The sequence below is a fragment of the Lycorma delicatula genome, chromosome 2 (assembly GCF_047948215.1).
Source record: "Lycorma delicatula isolate Av1 chromosome 2, ASM4794821v1, whole genome shotgun sequence".
Lineage (NCBI taxonomy): Eukaryota > Metazoa > Arthropoda > Insecta > Hemiptera > Fulgoridae > Lycorma > Lycorma delicatula.
Window position 1 is genome coordinate 160,137,011 of NC_134456.1, and position 19,877 is coordinate 160,156,887.

Sequence of the window (19,877 nt, forward strand, 5' to 3'; positions counted from 1 at the left end):
ATGTAATAAATTACATGAAACAGTTTACTGTTTTTTTAGAAACCATCCTTTCTTTTCAAATTCTTCGAAACGTTTGATAAGAATTTTTAAATATTTCTCATTTTTTAGGTAAACATCTTCACTACTATTATCATGTATAGTTTTTAATTCTTCTAAGGTCATGTCTTTTATTTCCATAAGTTTTTGATCTATTATTATCAAAGGCAATGTAAAAACTGTACTAAAGACAGCGAATATTCCACAGTTGTCGATAGCTTTTGTTAACTCGGATTTTTTAAGCCTTTCCTTGCTACCAAATATCTGAAGATGTGTATTTAATTTATCTAAATATATGTTTAACAGATCGTCATATTTTTCGACTTTCACTTCTTCTTTTGCGCTTCCATTCATAAAATATACGATATCAATTGCAGGTGTTGCGTATCGACATATCTGAAAATCGATAGGTATAACATGAACCGGTTTATTATTAAGATATTTAAACATCATATTAGTTGTCCAAAAATCACCGTGATTTAATACGTTGAATTCACCTTCTTTAGGTTTACACAGTTCTTGTACAAAATCGAACGAACATTCTCCGATTATTCGTACTGATGGTGCGTATTTCTTCAATTCAAGTCTATTTTCACATTCATTTGCTATTTTACCAATAATACCTTTAACGAAACCGTTTAGAGAATCTTTCAATTCGGAACAGAAAAATGGTTCTTTACCGACCTTTTTTATTAATTCAGGTTCAGTTTCGTATAATTTTACTGAAGCAGCATGAAATATTGCTAAGCTTGATAAAGCTGTTGCACATTCCTCAAAATTCAGTTGTTTAACTCTATCTGCCATCACGTAACCTTTTACTTTTAAATCTTCTAAAATCATGACACCTTCCTCAGTGGAAAAAAATGATTTAGCCATTATATCCGGCCATTTATCACCCAGCACCGATTTATATTTCGGTATTAATTCATTGTAAATACTGCTCTCTTTTTTGTATACTCCTTTCTCTGATATAAACTCATGTATTTCACTTTTTGTCGGTGCTTTAATAATTAAAGATATTGTATGTAGATTTTGATCATTTTTGACTTTATATATTGCTTGCACTCTGAATATCACGCAGCTGGCGTTGTTACCCTCTGGAACTGGCGTATCTATTTCCATCCTTTCAATTGATAAGATATCTTTTAAATCTTTGTCATGTTGTAAAGCAGTTTTGATGAAATCTTTAGTCAACCAGGTCGGTATATCTCTAGCCATTTTTCTCATATCTGAAACAAGTAAATTACGGATATAAGTGTGGTGCTATACATTATTGTATAAAATCGTTATTATACATTCATTAAATGTAAGTAAGTCATTAAGGTGAGAGGTGAAAAATTCAATTTTACTTTGTACTAGAATAAAACGATAGCAAATGAAATGCGATAGAAAGTGATAAATTGATTTATTTTTTTTGGGAAAGTTGGATGGCTTAAATAAACATAGTTCTGTATAATAACTGGTGTAACAGACTGATATAACTGGTAATAACTTGTATAGCAACAGACTGACACAAGTGTCTTCTCTGTTACCAAACATAGATTTAGTATGCATCAGATTTAGTTCATCAGAATATTTGTTTGTATGATTTCTCTTATTGAAGCGCAAATTTTGTAGGAGAAAGCTGAAAATTAGCTGGGTTGATAGAGCACAGAATGATGATTTTATAGCCAACTAGAGAAGATTGAGTTTTTCACAAGTTTTTGTTAAAAGTAGAATTAGGTTGAACATTTTGTATTAAGACATTCGGAATAAAAATAATAATGAAAATGATTAGGATATATGAAAACGTTAATAAAATACGTTATACATAAGAAATTAATTAAGCTTTAGAAGCTTGACTAAAATAGAAATTTTAGGAAAGAGCAATTTATCAGTCCAGTAGTTATTTCTAGAAGCGGCGTAGAACTTGTCTGTACAGAAAATGTGAAAAATAACTCAATACTCGTATATCTGATATCTGCTGATAACAGTTCTATTGTAATGTATTTTGCAATATTTTTTTTGTCTAAGCAATACATATTTGGCAGCTTTATAAAAACAAGAAAAAATAGAGGTAATAATATTGTATTCGCACTTACATTTAAATTACGTTTATTTTTTTTATAAGTTTAATCATTTTCTACACACATCAATTAATTAACTACACACATCAATGTGTAGTTAATTATCTAGAAGGAAAATAACTACAAAAATAAAGTTATTTTATTCCAGATATCATAAAGAAATAAGTATCGCATGGTGTTACATATATATAGTTAATCAATTTCTCATCATTAATAGCGGCTCTAGTTGGGATAATATATAAGTAGTTTCTTAGGTAAATAAATAATCGAATTTATTCATCTGTTTATTCATTAGAATCCTCTCTTAATTTCAATGAATAGAATTAATAAGTAGTAATCATTTCTTTTTGTTCAAGCGTTGAAAAATATTGCAATTTAAAAAAAATAATAATTTCAACAAATTTTAAAGCACTGTTTGTTCTGTTAAGCGTTATTGCATGTTTTACACATGAAAGGGCAGAAGTAATTAGAAGATATTGAATAGCAGTAAAGTTTTAATATTAAAGCTGAATTTAGCAATTTTGAAGTAGTTATTCTATAACGGGTTTTTTTATTTTTTTAGTACGCTTTTATGGCTCATTTCATAAAAAATAAATTATTGGCCTAGTAAATTACAATTATAAATTTTCATTATCAAACTGAACGTAGTTTATCGCCATGAAGAAGATCGACAGAGGAAAAGCTTCCTACATAGCTTTTTATTGCTTAAAAGAAAGTATAATTAAGTATATTTTGAAATATAAGTCCTATAATTTGTCAGAAATAATTCTATAAAAAATTCTCTGTATACTTCTTAAACAGTTTGTCATTTTTTATCGTGAGAAATAACAGGCTCCACCCAATCGGTAATTAAAAGTAAACCGTCTATTTTGTTTTTTATTTACCATTACAGTTGAGGTGATCTGATGTGAATCATTCGTCATCATTCCCGAAAACGGAATATATTCATTTCCAACAATAAAGAACCGCATTCCAGAAAATGAAAACCAATTAGATTATCCTCCTAAGGCATAGACGGCTCCGGCAACGCCGTATTTAGTATACGCCCTAATTAAGTATCCGCACGGAATCTCTTAAAATTACTTCAATATATTGTAACAATTTTATATAAAATTTTAAAAGCTTAAAATTAGATTATTTTGTAAAATTAGGTCATTCTACAATTTTTTGTTTTTTTGTTTTATAGTAAACCGTTAGCTCTGTTCATGTGCTGAGTATAAATTTATTTGATAGTTTGAAGTAAAACTATAAAATTATGTTTAATTTGATCTATTATGATTATATACACATCTTGCTTCTTCATCGGGTCACTAAACTAGAAAATTTAAACACGGGTTCTTTGTAAATCAATTTCATTATAGTTTAAAATTTGTTTATTAAACGATTTTTATTTAATTTCACTTGAAATTTATTACTTCTACCAAAAAGTCCTTCACGTATGAAAACAACCGTTTTCAAGAAAACATAGGAATGAAATGTTAGTGTTCATAAAATTAAGAAAAAAGTGCAAAGAAACTACGTGGAACGATTACTGTTGAAGTGAGCTTACGTGGTATGGATTGGAGAAGTATGTATTTTATTCCTAAGTTTTCAACTAATTTATTAATTTCTATGAAAAAATACTCTGAATAACAGAATGATATCATTATATTATAACACTCCTCTTTAAACAAAATGATGAGATGAAAAAGAATATCTTTTTCAATACGTCTTTATAGTCAATATAATTTTTTATTTAAAAAGTTTTTTATTCAGTCTACCTAGAGATAGATCATAATTGGAACATAGGAAAAATAATTGAAATCGGATTGTTTTAGAATAGTAAAGGTAAAGTCTTCATAAAAAAAATGATTGACGAACTGAGCTCTCGTATTTTGAAACTAGTTAAAACATAAATTCACCTCTAAAACCTTCTACTACCTGTTAAATATTTTTATCATTTCTCCCTAAATTATTTATTTTCATGTCATATCACAAGGATAAGGAATAAACCTTACTTTCTCCTGCTTAGCTTTCGGGAATTACCGTTCAGGTATTACTTCAGAAGATAAAATATATGAGTGTAGTCTTATAGAGTCTAAGTTCGAACGTTCGTAAGATGTGTGGTTGATTGAAACCCAACCATCAAAGAACACCGGTATTCACGATCTAGTATTCAAATCCGTATAAAAGTATCCGTATTCAAGTCCTAATAAAGGAACTTGCCTTTACTAGAACTTGAACGCTGGAACTCTCGACTACCAAATCAGCTGGTTTGAAGGAGTAAATCTAAAATAATTTTACATACAGTAAAATAAATTCTTTAAATACAGTACCATAAATAAATTAATCTACTGTTATTTTAACTAAATCTTAGGAAATAAATTCATTTCATAAGGTTAATTATAAATTATAATTAATAAATTAAGGTTAATTTCAAAAGTATACTAATATTAAGTTGCTTACAAACAACCAGTAAACCAATATTAATATATAATTATACTTTAGTTTTGGATTCTACATGAAATATGCTGTATCTGTGAAAGCGAGCATCTTTCTCTAAATTTATCTATTTTATTGTAATAAAACAACAGAACACATGGGCGTAAATTTCATAAAATGCAATTTAATTTTTTTAGAATATTGAAATAATTTTTTAAGCGTTTATTGCGACGTATGAATAGTGAATTTATGTATTCTTCAATTAAACTTTGGAGATAAATACAAAAAAAGATCCATAAGTACTACGTATAAGTACAGATCATAATAATAAGTATCTCATCATAAGAAGTACCCTTATGCAATTTTCTTAGAATGTTTACTGGGGCAAATTAATAAAATTTTATTTATTCTAAAAAAAAAAAATAATCAATTCATATTATTTAAATGAAAAAGATACCTTATTGATTAAAAAAATCTAAAAAAATAAAAATATATTAGAAAATAGACCGTGGTTAAATATTTCGGCTGAATGCGAACGAATTTAGCATGAAAAAGTATCCATCGTCCCCTTATCTTCTCCACAATGGTCTATAATACCAATTATAAATAATTTAGTGGTAAATAAATTAATTCTAAATTATCTTTTCCATTTGGCACATTTTATTTAGAAGTTTATCTTTAAAACTTATTCTTTTAAATACCATTCCCATCGTAACTAATTCTATTTTAGTTTTCTGCGTGCATTTTCTCAGTAGCATAAAAAAAAACGAACAAAACATTACATGAACAATACAAAAAACCAAATTAAAAAGAATTTTGACTAAACCAATAAAATCTTTCTGTTGTGACGACAATCATCTCGACCTGACGTCTTTTAGGGGGGAGAAGACTTCAGTCCCGGTGTGGGATCCCCTTGGGGACTCCCCATTTGAGGTATAAGGCACGCAAAAGACCGAGACCCGCCCTCTGGGGTGGGATGAAGGTTACGGCATTGGTGGATCTGGAGTCACTACGCTGGGGGTTAGAGGCAGGCGTAAAGTAAAAGATCCAACCGGCGGGCCGACCTGCCTTGCTGGATGTTCAGGTGGTGAGCGGGAAGGCCGTTAGAATTAAAGGACACTTTCTTGGACTGCGTTATACTTAACTGTGGGTCCGGCTCAGTGGAGGCGGTATAAAAAGATAAAAAAAAAAGAATAAAAAAACAATTTTTGTGTAAACCAAAAAAATAGTCAGTATTGGAAAAATAGTCGGTAAACTGAAACCAGTGTTTCTAAATAAAGTTCAACTAGGCAATTTTTAGGAAAAATGATTAGTCATCAGCTAGTAATTAGAGCATTTATTTTTTTGTGAATTTAACATGGAAATAAATTCGGCTTGGTTAAAAAATTAATTAATAACCGAAAATTTCTCTACTTCCCTTTCAGTATTTTTAAGAAAAATTTCGGGAATAAATGAAATTATGCAGGGGAATAGAAAAGCGATTTTGAACCAAAATAAGATTACTCACTGATTCTTTAGTAATAGTAAGTTTTAAGTTATCAGCAAAGAAAAAGGACGATTAGTAAATCATTAATTATTTGATTAATACTTACAGTTTTAATTCAAAAATTCAGTAATGTAATGAAGCAGTAAGATACGTTGTTATCTTTATGTTACTATGGGTTAAGTGATTTAATATTTTTCTCGTCAGTATTTATATATAAAAACGCCTTTTCTTATTATTCTCCTACTTGAAAGTAATGTTCAATTGTATTAGAATCTATTATATTTTACACACTTAATCGCCTTTTTTTGGAAGTTATTTAACCACGACTGTTCTAAGAATTAACAGAAAACTTTACATAATACGTAAAATATATGACGTTACTCGATGAAAAATAAAATAAATTTCGTTTCTAGTAAATCGTAATCATATCGTTTTTATTTGTATAAATTTAAAAAAAATAAATTTAACCATATTTAATATTACTGATAAAATAGAATTAGCGGTTTTATGATTAAATTGAAATTTCTCTGTAAAATGTTCTTCATAAGAGTAAATCATAAATAAGAGTAATAAGAGTAAATCAACTAAGAAGATATGTGTGTGCGTGTGTGTGTATTGTACTACTTGAACCAAACGTTCTACTCTTTAATTCATGGAATGTATAAAAAGTAAAGCACTTCTAAAAATCTGTTCTTTATCTATATTATTTAAATAATTAAACATGTAGCATGATTTTTTTTTTTTAAATCTGTGTAATGAAAACTTTCCTTTGTTCACATTTACTTAAGTAAATTACATTTCAAAACATTCCGTAAATAGAGAACTACTTACATAAATGTTGATGGCCGATATAGTTATATATAAATTTTAGAAATTATTGAATATGAATCTCCAAGAATAATCTTTTTTTTTTACAAATACTTTACGCTAACGAGGAAGTCTCATTCAATCCCATTTTGAATATTATAAAATAGAGACAATGTAATTAAATTAAAATAAAATTCATATTACCAACACTTACTTTTCCCTGAAAGAGTAAATTAATGATCAAAACACTTATTTAAAATAAATTTTCGTGGTGTTCCCTTCCCACAAATCAAACTCTATTTTATGCCACTTATCCATCAATATTGCTTGATAAATTAATATATGTGAAATTAGTAAACATCATTCCAAGAAAAGTCTTTATCCTTGGTTCATCAAACTACCTGATTTGAATGTCCGTGATCAAGAAGGCGAGAAATCTCTAAATTTGTTGGAGGGCTCTCTTAAAGCTTTTGAATCTTCCTTGATTAACGTAGGGAAAAAGCTGTATTTTCAAACTGTGTTCTTTCTTATTGGGGAAATAAAAACTGTATGTTATTGAAGTTGCTGAAGTTTCACTCGCTTCCCTTTGCACTGTGACTTCTTCGATTAACAAAAACTGAAATATTACTATATCGACGCCGTTCTATTTCAAAAGATTGTTCGATATTTCTGGCTATTAAACAAATTGTAATTAAAATGTTTAGAGTACTATCATATTCACCATGAAACTGCATCCATATAAACCGTTTCAATTAAAAAATTAAAAATTATATATGTTAACTGTTCATTTTAATAATCTATTTTACTTTTGGGAACAAATATATATTTTTTTTTGTGCAACAATCAGAATATTAAGTCCAATTTGTCCAGTAGAAAGTCGCTTGACAAGCAGCACATGATAAGGGCTTCTTAAGGAACTCCCATAATAAGCAAATCAATATAATGGACTTAAGATTATTGGTAACTACCAATAATCTTAAGTCCATTAGACAAAATATTTCTGCCAACACTTAATAGTCTACAAAAACAAAACATTAATAAATGAAAAATAAAAATGAAGATAAGACTGTCATGCAGTAGCCCCTAAGTCAAGCACATGGAGATGTTTCAACTTTCAGACGTCCCTGCTGTTATCAAGCAGATAGATTGCTAAGTGGTTGATGTGTTTTTCAAATCATTGCTGGTACTTAACACTGCACTGTTTGACAACCTCACGAACCGTCAGAAGCTCTAGGTATTCGTGAATTTAATCAGTCCGTGTGAACCATGGTGCATGTGCAGTTGCTCTTGTTAATTTGTTTTGGAAGAGTTGTATGATATCTATGTTACAATTACTTGCTTTTCCCCACAATTAAAAAAAATAGTGATATTTGAAGTTAGGGGTAGCTTCATTTACCGTTGGGGGCTTCTCTTTTTATGGTTTTCTTAAAGATCCACACCATAAGTCCAGATTGGTCATAGGATAACCTTATAAACCAGTATTTTATTGGACAACATGAGACATGAATTTCTCCGTATCAGCCAATGCAGTTCCCATACTTTGCGATTACTTGTTTTCTTTTCATCCTCACATGACATCACTTCCAGGTCAACCACCGATCTAGGTTAAATCCTAGGCACTGCACACTTTGTTTGTGGGATAAAAACACCATCCAAGTACACACTGGGACAGTCATCCTTTTGCATGGTGAATGTAACATGCTTTGATTAATTCTGATTAACTTTAATCCTCCATTTTTTCTGCCATGCGCAGACAAGGTCTAATGCCATTTGCAGCTCCTGCGAGGCTTCAAGACAGGCTTGCTGTCTTGGTTAACAGCAAGCCTTGCAGTGTCAAGGTAGAAAGGATAGCTAAGATGCTTGATTACTCAGATACTTGCAATAATGTTTTTAATGACAAAATTTCTCTGGATTATTGCATGGAACATCATTAATGGCAGTTTCTGGGAATTTTGATTTCCACATCTGTGGTTAATTGATCAATTAACTGATCAAATACTGTCAGTGTTTGGTATGGAATCATAAGCTGTACATTAATCGGATCGCATTTTTTCTATGGAAATTTGAACGGAGAAAACATACGCAAATTTTCTAAAAATTCAGTTCCTTTACCGCTTGATGAATTACCCTTGAAGAAGAAAAGAACGATGTGGTTTCATCACGATGGCTGCCCTGCACATTATTCAGTTATCACCAGAGTAATCTTGGACCGCGAATACAATGATCGTTGGATTGGTCGAACTGGTCCAGTTCATTGGCCTGCTCGTTCCCCCAACATTACACCAGTAAGACTATTTTTTATGGGGTTACCTTAAAGAAAGGGTTTACCTAGAAGTACTTATACCTAAATGGTTATTTCAAGGTCAGCTTAATTTAATAAGTAAGTTGACCTTGAAATTACCATTATTTGACCTTATCAGGGACAACATAGTTGTGAACGTATTTACTCCTTGAAATTGGAAAACATTAATAGGAAACGTTTTTTCCTAATATGTGTAGTTTTTGAGATACAGATGCGTCTCAATTTAAATCAACCATCTCATTTGGTATAGGTAGACATTTTACTACAAAAATTATATAATTTAAAAGGAAAGTAAATCAACCATTTAAATACAATATTGAAGTCTTGTTCTTAGACATGTTCAAATTGAAATCTAATGATTTATTAATATTACCACATGATTCACAAAGGTAAGATCTTAATATTTTTTTGAAAATAAAAGTAGAGAAATATTTATAGTTGAGATATTGTAAACTTAAACAACTTCTATTTAAAGAAAAGAATATTAATTAATGACAAAAATTACTAATTGCAGTAACTAAATTAAATAAGATAATTTATTACATTTTGGTAATAATTTTATTATGTATGTGATGTATTTTTATTTGCAAAGATACCTGAATTTTGTAATATTTCTTGAGGAATAATATTGCTCTTTTCCTTTAACTGAGAAACTGAATTACTGAAGCTTTCCTCTGGGTTTTTGCCATGTTTTTCTTAACAAGGAAACAAATTTATTTTGTAACCGAGTTATAAATTAGTATTTTACAAAAAATCAAACACAATTTTTCTTTAATTTTCAAAAATAAGAATATATTTTTTATTTTTTATTAATAATTAACATATAATACTTATTGCTACATATTTTTGCTGAAATATTTTTGAAATTGCCAACTTTTGTACATAAAATTTCTTGTTTTATTCTCTACTTTGTATTCAAGAGTGAGATTTTTGCATTTTTGTAAATTTCACTTGAGAAAAGTTGTTTATTTTTGGAAGCATCACAATTTTGTTTACTGTATGCACCAGCTTTATTTCTTTTTGTGTTTTATTTCATTGCTGTGTTTTGAATATGTCCTTTATCAATAAAACTAAAAAACTGAACCTTTATCCCCACAAAGTAAGCTTAATTGTCAGTATTTTAAATGTCAGTTTAAAATAATGTAATGTGAACAATAATGTAATTATAATATAAGTACATTTTTCATATATGGTTTTACTATGTCATTTGTAAGTCATTATTTTGGAGTAATAGACTAAACCCTAGGCAAGATTATGATTAAAGGTTTAAATCATATTCAAAATATTGTAATGTTTTAACTGGTTCAGCTGATCTTGACTAAACTGTGTAGAAATTTAAGAAAAGGGCTAATTTAGTTCTCCCTTAATATGTTGTGCTGATATCGTGTAAAGATGTAACATAATATGATAAAAATTAAATATAAATCTTTGAAAGATTTTGTATGATAAATAGCATTATACAGCGGTGAAGCGCATACATTAAGACACCTTGATAAACTAAAATTAAGGCTTTGAAAAATGTGGTTTAGAAGAAAAATCTTGAAAATTGTGGGCGGTGATTAAGAATGAAATTATGTGGTTTTAAAATAAATTTCAGCAGTACAAGGTTTGCTACAGACCTTGTAAAATAAAGGCAGGGCTGGGAGACCATATATTAAGGCAACCATATTTAATGTATGATTCAATTCTAAAGCGAAATGTAAACGATGAAAACAGGAAAGGATGTCCTGATGTAGAACATATGGAACAGACAAATGAAGAATAGGATTTTAAGATTAAAATTTTAACAAATACAAAGGAATGGAAAGGCGAAATCAAACTATTAAACCAAATGTTGAAAAATATAAAACTGCAAAAATATAATCATCACAATTTCCTCTGATCATTATTTAAATAGATAGGTTATTTACAACCTGAAATTTTGAAAAATATTGATTGTGTGATCATACAAAATCAGTAAATATTCGTTCTACCTGAAGTGGTTAAAGGATAGAGAATTAGGTGTACTGCAAAAAAGTGATAGAAGGATATTACTGGGCTACCTAATAAAAAATATATTTTATTTATTATAACATTATTTATTTATTTATTTCATAACATTTATTAATAATACGAGTATATTAACTAATGTTGTTTATAACATTTATTAACCTGCATTTAATTTATTGTAGTATGTTATTTAATGCTAAGTGTACAAAAGTAGAGCTACTATCTCTTATTTCATACTGATGTAAAATTATCTTATCACAAACACACCCAGAGAGAGAGAGAGAGAGAGAGACGCGCACACGCAAGTACAAAACATTTAAATTCATTTTCGTTTTCAAATATCTTCATTTTATTTATTTTCTTTCTTTAATAATTCTTCTCAAAATATTTTGCATTAATTAATGTAAAAGAAAAATAAAACAGACTAAAAAGAAAAGTCGTAAAATTATAGAAACTGATTTCATAAACGTAAAGAGTTGTTCTTTTCCATTTATTTACATTTTATTTTCAAATTCTGCTTCAATTTAAACGTGATTGTTGATCTTCGAGCGGAATGGTTGAGTCTCAGAATTTTAATTGGAGATCTCATTTTAAATTCCGTTCAGGCATTATATATTGCATTTAATGTAGAAATTCCATTCCACATCATCAAACAGATATTTCAAATTTATCTAGTGGAATAATTATACAAATACCTGCCAAAAATTTACTACCTCTTAAATCACAGCGGAATTGAAATAGTTCGAAATTTGAAAAATATGAAAGAAAGCAGTCCAAAACAACGAAAGGGCTAGAAATAAACATCAAAGTTGCAAATGTATACAGATATCATGCGTTTATTTAATGGGAGAATTTTGTAAAAAAATTTCAGAAATGAATGAGATTGCCTAGGTTAATAGAAAATGAGATAATCTTGGTGTATTTAGAAATAAATCTCATCTATTGCTCTTAATTATTTAAAGTAATTAAGATTCAAATTTTTAATAATGAAAAAGAATTGTTAATGTAACATTATTTGCATAATTAATACTTACACTTTAAGTAGAAATATTTAGTAATATAATAAAGTACGAGGGTCAATTATTATCCGCAAAGTAGTTATAAATTTGATTGCAGTACAAATAGGAAACTTACATGTACATCATTTTTCAACTAGTCCCCTTCCATTTCAACGCACTTGGTCCATCGTTGCACAGGCTTTCTGATGCCCTCATAAAAGAAGGTTTTCAGTTGAGCTGCGAGCCAGGAATGCACCGCTTCTTTCACTGTTTCGTCCGAGGTAAATCGACGGCCCTTTAATGCCTCTTTGAGTAGACCAAACAAGTGGTAGTCAGAAAATCAGGACTATACGGAGGTTGAGTTAGTTTAGTTTGTTTACTATACGTAAAGTTGAGTTACTGGAGTGTTTCAGCAGTGTGGGCAACAGTATGTGGACGGGCATTGTTGCGCAACAACACAACACCTTTCGACAGCAGTCCTCGGTGTTTGCTTCGAATTGCAGGCTTCAGCTCGGCAATAAACATCTCACTGTAACGCGCACTGTTTATTGTCGTGCCCCTTTCCTCATAATTTTCCAGTACCGGGCCTTGTGAGTCCCAAAAAACCGTAAGCATCAGTTTTCCTGCGGATGGTTGGGTTTTTTTTTGTTGGGCGAATTTGGATGTTTCCATTCCACACTCAGCAGTTTACTCTCCGGCTCGTAATGATGGATCCATGTTTCGTCATCACTGATGATTCTATCTAAGAAGATGTCCCGTTCGTTACCATAGCGATCCAAATGTTTTTGAGCAGATGTCTAAGCGCGTTTGTTTATGCAACTGTGTGAGTTGTTCTGGGACCCATCTTGCACAGACTTTATGAAACCCAAGTCTGTTGAGGATGATTTCGTAAGCAGAACCGTGACTAACTTGCAGACGATGTGCCACTTCATCGATAGTTACTCGTCTGTCTAAGAAAACCATGTCACGTGCACGCTCAATGTTTCCCCCATTTGTGGCAGTAAACGGTTGTCCGGCTTCTTCGTCTTGCGTAAAACTTGTGCGACCATTTTTGAATTTTTCAATCCATTCGTAGACACTCCGTTGCGGAAACACACTGTTCTTGTACTGCAGCGAAAGTCTTCGATGAATTTCGACCCCTCATACACCTTCCGACCACAAAAAACGGATCGCTGAACTTTGCTCTTCTTTGGTGCAAGCAGACAGCGCAGCATCCATGGTTAACGGCAGGGCAGCGATAATGGAACTAACCTAGAAGCATCAAACCTGCACAGACATTACAACAATTAAACCACGCATGCGTCATCTACGCAACACGACAGTACTACCAACATAAAAAAAAATATATAACAAAATTGCAGATAATAATTGACTTGCCCTCGTAGAAAGATGTGTTATTAATCTTTAATTTACGTTATTTCGTGTTAAATGAATTAATATTTTTTGTCAGTATTTACGTATATTTAACGTAGCACTTGGCTTGTCATTTTTTTATTTTCTTTGTCAAGGTGAAGGTAACGTAAATCTATGTGAGAATTTATAAATTTTTCCTACTCTAACCGCATTTTTTAAATATTATTCTAACTATTATTGTTTTTAAATATTAAAAGAACACTTTAAAAAGCAGTTAAAATATTATTTATATAAAATGTGTCACTTTTAGTAAATTATACTCATAGCTTTTTTTTTTAATATATTAACAAAAATAAAATTAATAATATGTAGTAATGATTATAGAATAAAATACTAAGTTTCTGATTCAACTCAAATTTCATTATAATAAATTAATCGTTTATTACATGACAACAAAATCAACAAAGCTATTTACATGATGTGCAACTTAGACTAAATTTGAGTTTATGTTTAAACAGTTCTATAAATCTATCTTTTGTTGTGTATGTAAAATTTAACAGATGAAAAGATTTCCTTGCAAGACTGTATAATGAAACTTCTTCTTTTTCATTCGTTTTTATATGTGTAAATCACATTACACCAAATTATATAAGTACAAAATCTATTTAAATAAAAATGTTAAGCTTAAAAAATTAAGCTTGATTTTTCTTAATGGATAAATTAAACAAAATTATATCGAAATTGTTTAGCCATTTTTGCTTCCACTTAACTCTAGTTTCTCCAGTGAACAGAAGTTAGAATATTGCGGTACCAAGATCGTTCTTTTAAAAAGAAAATTCTAAACATGTTAAATGCAATCACCATTCCTATAATGATGCAGAAACTTTTATTTTCAGATGATATAATTATTACTGCCACAGTGTATTTAGGGAATTCGTTAAAAAAAAAAACTACTCCTAATTCTATAGAATCCAGATCAGGGAAGAAGTCATCAGTGATAAGGAAAAAGGACAAAGAGAAAGACAATTGACTTAAAAAAAAAACCACAAAACGAAAAAAATATTGGGAAACAAAGCAATTTTCCTCAGTCCTCTTGACCTCATCACTGTTCTTCATTTCTAAATATGAAAATATAAAACAAGATTGTTTTTCTTTTTTGAAGACGTGACGGTATTGTCAATTTACATGGAACAATAAAAACTGATAAATTTGAACTTTCTCTTAGATAATTTTTATTACAAACCACAAGTGAATTTTTAATGGAACTATAAAAAATAACTATTCCCAGTACCTAAAAAACACTCCCAAAAATAAGGATAATAGCGCAAAAAAAGTTCTAAAAATCTAATTTCAAAAGATTATTTATAAAAACTTCCGGAAAGTGTATTTCAGTAAACCCGGTGAGTTTTTTGGCTTACCCGATGAATGTTCTGTCGTACTGTTAAAGGAAATTTAACCCTAAACTATGGTAACTATGGCCGTGGATTGTGGGTGTTAAAAATTTATTTCAATGAAATTTTTACGAAACACGATTTTACTGCCCTTTTAATTAAAATAAACGTAATAATCCTCGTTATATATAGAACTATGCCCACAAGTGCAGAATTTTTTTGCTTATTCGCAACTTGGTTTACAATTAATAATCTAATCATAATATTTTCCTTTACCTTAATGTTGGTTGCACTTTTACTTATTACCATACATTAATTAAACTTTGCTTTTATAAGAAATATGAGACATTTAAATTACATTTAAAATTTAACTTCTAAAAAAGAAGTATTCACAATTTCTTGATTTTTCCCCAAAATTTCCACTTTTACGTACAGTACATGTTTTATTATGGAATTAAATATAAATATATTATGCAATGAAAAATGTTAAGAGTCTTTTACGATTGATTATTTTAAACCCATAACAAGACAAGTAATTATATCAAAAGTATATTAAAAAACAATGAATTATTAATGTAAATTTATTGATTTTTGAAAGCGTGTATCAGCCACTGCAATTGAAGTAGATAGAAAATACCAGCTTTTACTTTGGTTATACTATATAAAGTTTGTTTGGTGAAATTAATTAAGTTCACTGTAACTCTGTATAAATTCTAACTTTGGATATTTGTACTTTTAAGTTTCCTAAGAAATGCCATAAAATTAATATAATACATTAAAAGTCTAAGATAAATTAAAAGTAATGAAAGTAATAATAATAACACACACACACACACACACACACACACACACACACACGCACACACACACACACACACACACACACATACAAACACGCACACACACACGCACGCACACACGTACACACACACTTTAATAATTGATTAAAGTGCGTGTATAATTGATACACGCATAATAATTGATAAAGCCACCAATTTCCACCGAGCTAGTGACCATAGCTGTTGATGTCCGCTCTTTAATAATAATAAAACTAAAATAAATAGTTAAAATAATCTGAAAAAAGAAATCTACCTACATGGCAGTGATAATTCATGAAGTAGCATTTGATAATATAAAAATTATCTTTAAACTTTTGTGTTTTATTGTTTATACTATTTTTGATTTAAAGGTTAAAAAAATGTTTCTGAAATATGGGAATTTTTTTTTTAATTTCAATAATTTGTACGAAAACCAGGAATATCTATAACAAGTGTAGAAAATGAGGTGAAGGAAGCTGAATTACAAAGCTGAAAGACAATATTACTACCTTTCTTCTTTGATTTTTAGTACATATATAAAAGAAATAATGCAGAAACTAAAAGAAAAAAAATGTAAATTTGAGTAGAAAAGTTAGGGAACAGATTAGAGTAGGAATAAATTAAATGCATTAATGAAATTGTTATTTTGGCTCAAAAAAAGGATGAGTTAAAAATAATAAATGATATGAATTAATTTCTGGCAGATATATTAATGTGAAAATAAATTAGAGTAAAAAAAAGTTGTAACGAAATGTAACAGAAATAATTATAATGAGAGGTTAAATATTATACTAAGGTAACAAAAGATATTTAAAAAAAATTACTAAAGTTTAATAAAAACTTTAAAATTGGTAACAAAGTTTATATTCAAAATAAAAACCACCTTCTTGAGGGTGAATAATTTCTTCTGAATTATGAACCTGAAAAGAAAAAAAACACAGATTTTCTTTTAATGTAAAAACACAATAACTACCTTTAATTTTTATGGATATGTGTTGTAAATTTTAGTAAGTCATAAATGAGGAGCATCTGGAATTCATGTAGTTAAACTGACATGGAACAAAATATTTTAATGTGTGCAAGTAAATTTGTTATTTTTACAAATACTTTCGAATAATTAATTATAGTTGTTGCCAGAAGCAGTCACTAAACATAAGTCATACAACAATTATTAACAAGGTAAGATGTTTTAAAAAGATAATAACAAATATGCTCGCCTTTAAAAATCGCTTAATTTTGTAAAGAAGGTATACAAATTGAAATTTCAGAGAACTAATATAAAAATTTATGAACATGAATCCAAAGTAAGCATATCTTTACAAACAAAAAAAATATAGTAAGAAAGTGGTATTCATTAGTAAGATAAAAATCCACAAAATAATCTATCAATGAACGTCAAAAAAGGTTTTTAAAATCTTTTTCCCAAATTAAAGCTTACACAGTATTTTGTACAAAAGTGTTATTAAATTTATTACATACAGTCAACGAGATAATTCATTAATATATTATAAAAAAAATTTATTAATAATTATATTTCACTAATATATTATTTGCAGTATTTTCTATTCCTTATATTGGCTTTTTGAGATTCCATTTACGATATTTACTTTTCTGATGTCATCTGTTTTCATTATATATAATATTTTAGTACATTAATATCCATTATATTTTAATTAAAAAGAAGTAGAAAGAAAATAAAAAATGACAACCTCACAGCTCAACCATTACTGGAACAAATATACATTATCTTAATAGAGAGCTTGAACAAGGTTTTTAAAAATAAATTAAGCTATTTAATATTTTTTTCTTTAATTTAAGGACAGAATGAAAAGAAATTAGCTACTTAGGAACTGAAAATCATGAACTGGGGAATAGTTTAGCAGATTTAAGAAAACTTTTAGGCAATAGATAAAGAGAGAATGATCTGATTTTCTATGGGACTGTGGGTTGAAGGAAAAGGTGGACGTGCTTTTCAATGATTAAGGAATAAAATATTAGATTACAGTAATAAAGTAATAGCAGAACCTAATTTGAATTTTACATGAAGATCGGGTTCATTATATATTCTATGAAGTCTAGTACTAGTGTCATTTGAGTGAAAATGTAAAAGTTTGGGATGGTTAAATATAAAATTAAGGTAAAAAGGAATGGTGTTTAAGAAGCTCTGGATCGTGATCTTAAAATCCAAGTTAAACATAAAGAATTAATTAAAATAAAGACTCAATTAATACAGTTGGGCATAATAACTTGAGAGATATTCTTGGCTTATTGATTGATAATAATTTCAGTCCACGTGAAGAACTGATTTGAAGGTGTCCGGAAGCTGAAGTTATTGAACCAGATAGGAAAATAGTAAGAAAAGGAAAAGAGGTGCTGTGTAAATAAATGTTAAGGAAAAGACAGTAATAAGCGATCACCATTCCTCCATTAAATCAACCCGGCTCTAAGCACAATTTGAATTTGAATGGTAATTAAAATTCTGTAAATATGTTTGTGTCTGTAAGTCTAAAATCTGTAATCTTGATTTTATTAATGTAATAAAATTCAAATTCTACAATTTGAAATATTTTTTTATCGGAAACCTTTCTAGTTTATAAGTTTGACACAGATAAGTTTAAAGATTGAAATTTGTTGTCTACACCTTTTGTAAAACACACTAATCTAGGATGCACTCTTGAAGGATTTTTTTTTCAGTTATCAGATTTTAATTTTTGGTTGAAATAAAGAATTTAATACATTTAATAATTTTATTAATAAGTGGACTGAAAAATTTTAATGCCTATACAATTGGGTTGGCTGGTTGGGATAAGGTTTTCCAATATAATCAATAAAAAATGTTTATTTTCCTACAAACTCAAGAGGAATTCTAAGAAACTTAATCAGAAATTAAAGAATGTCAGAATAAAAGGAATTTGGAAGTTAATCACAATGGAATAATTAATTTTTTTTTTAGACATAAAAGTTATTTTACTGAATGGTCATAATAGTTTAGTTTATAATAGTTTAAAAAAGTAATGATAATAACAATAGTAATGGTAAATTGTAATGAAAAATAATATTAAGAAAAAGAAAAAAATAATGGTAAATTTACCTTTATTGGTCAGCAGGGTTCTTCTGCTATTGATCATTTTACTATGTCGAGCCGTTTTTACTTGTTATGAATAAGTTTGAAGTACTTGCTATAAATCTATTTCATCATCTCCAGGTAGTTACAAGATTTTGAATTAATAATCATGAAAATAATTCAGGTAAGATATTTCTATACTTCCAAAGTTAAAATGGAATAATAAATTGTTATTGTTTGTTGCATTCAAAAGATGTAAGTAGATGCAGACACCCGTTTGAGGCAAAACAAAAATGGGTGTTCTTTAAGTCTTACTGTCAATCTTTAAGTGTTTACACATCAGATTGAAAAATATCTAAGGGACTATATTATGAATTTCAAAATAACTCAGTTTTGCCTTCATACATCACAATTCTTTTACTTGGAGGTAAGCATGATAACTTTACATTGATAACTACTGGATATGATTACCAAATCAATGAATTAATTTGATTAATTATTTACCCTAAAATTGCCCCCACACAACAATTCTGAAACTGATAAAAATAGCAGAAGTAAAACAAATAATCTAAAATTGAAAATTTCAATTTTTAAAGCAACCAAACTGCTATTGGGTTTCATTCCTGACTTGGGCTCTATATTATAAAATCAATTATTATTCAACACATGTGCAAAGTTTATTTGTTAATCCCTATAAAAATGAAAAACCGTGGTTCACTGCATGAGATTGCTGAACTTTGTTAGATTAAAATTTTTCATCTCCACTTTACAGTGAGCTTTACAGTTAAAATCATATTACCTTTACTTTCTTGAAAAACAAAAAATAACAAACTTTCTGAACTTTGTAATTATACAGTTGTCTTCAGGCCATCTCAAAACAACAGTGAAACTTTTTTGCAGGAACAATACATTTTCTGAAGTTTGATAAGTGTCAAATATTTTTCAGTAGCCTAGAGAACATAATCTCAAATATTTTTATATCCATCTTGTAATTCTCTTTAAAGTTCTCAGTGTAAGCACTATAATATTCATCATTACTATAGTTCTGCCAGAAATCAGGAACCCAAAATCATAGTTTTCTTTTGAGGTTATTATTAATTCTTTTCATAAGAAAGTTATCCCATTCATTGGAAGAAACTATTTCTT

General features: G+C 28.9%; 1 protein-coding gene across 1 annotated transcript; it reads right to left on the reverse strand.

Moving 5' to 3' along the window:
* Positions 1 to 6,331, reverse strand: LOC142319372 (uncharacterized). The gene is made up of 2 exons (XM_075356585.1): positions 6,116 to 6,331; positions 1 to 1,265 (listed from the first exon to the last, which is right to left on the reverse strand). Exon 2 carries the CDS (start codon positions 1,261 to 1,263, stop codon positions 25 to 27), a length of 1,239 nt encoding a protein of 412 aa, XP_075212700.1. The 5' UTR covers positions 1,264 to 1,265; positions 6,116 to 6,331; the 3' UTR covers positions 1 to 24.
* Positions 6,332 to 19,877: the final 13,546 nt, after the last annotated feature.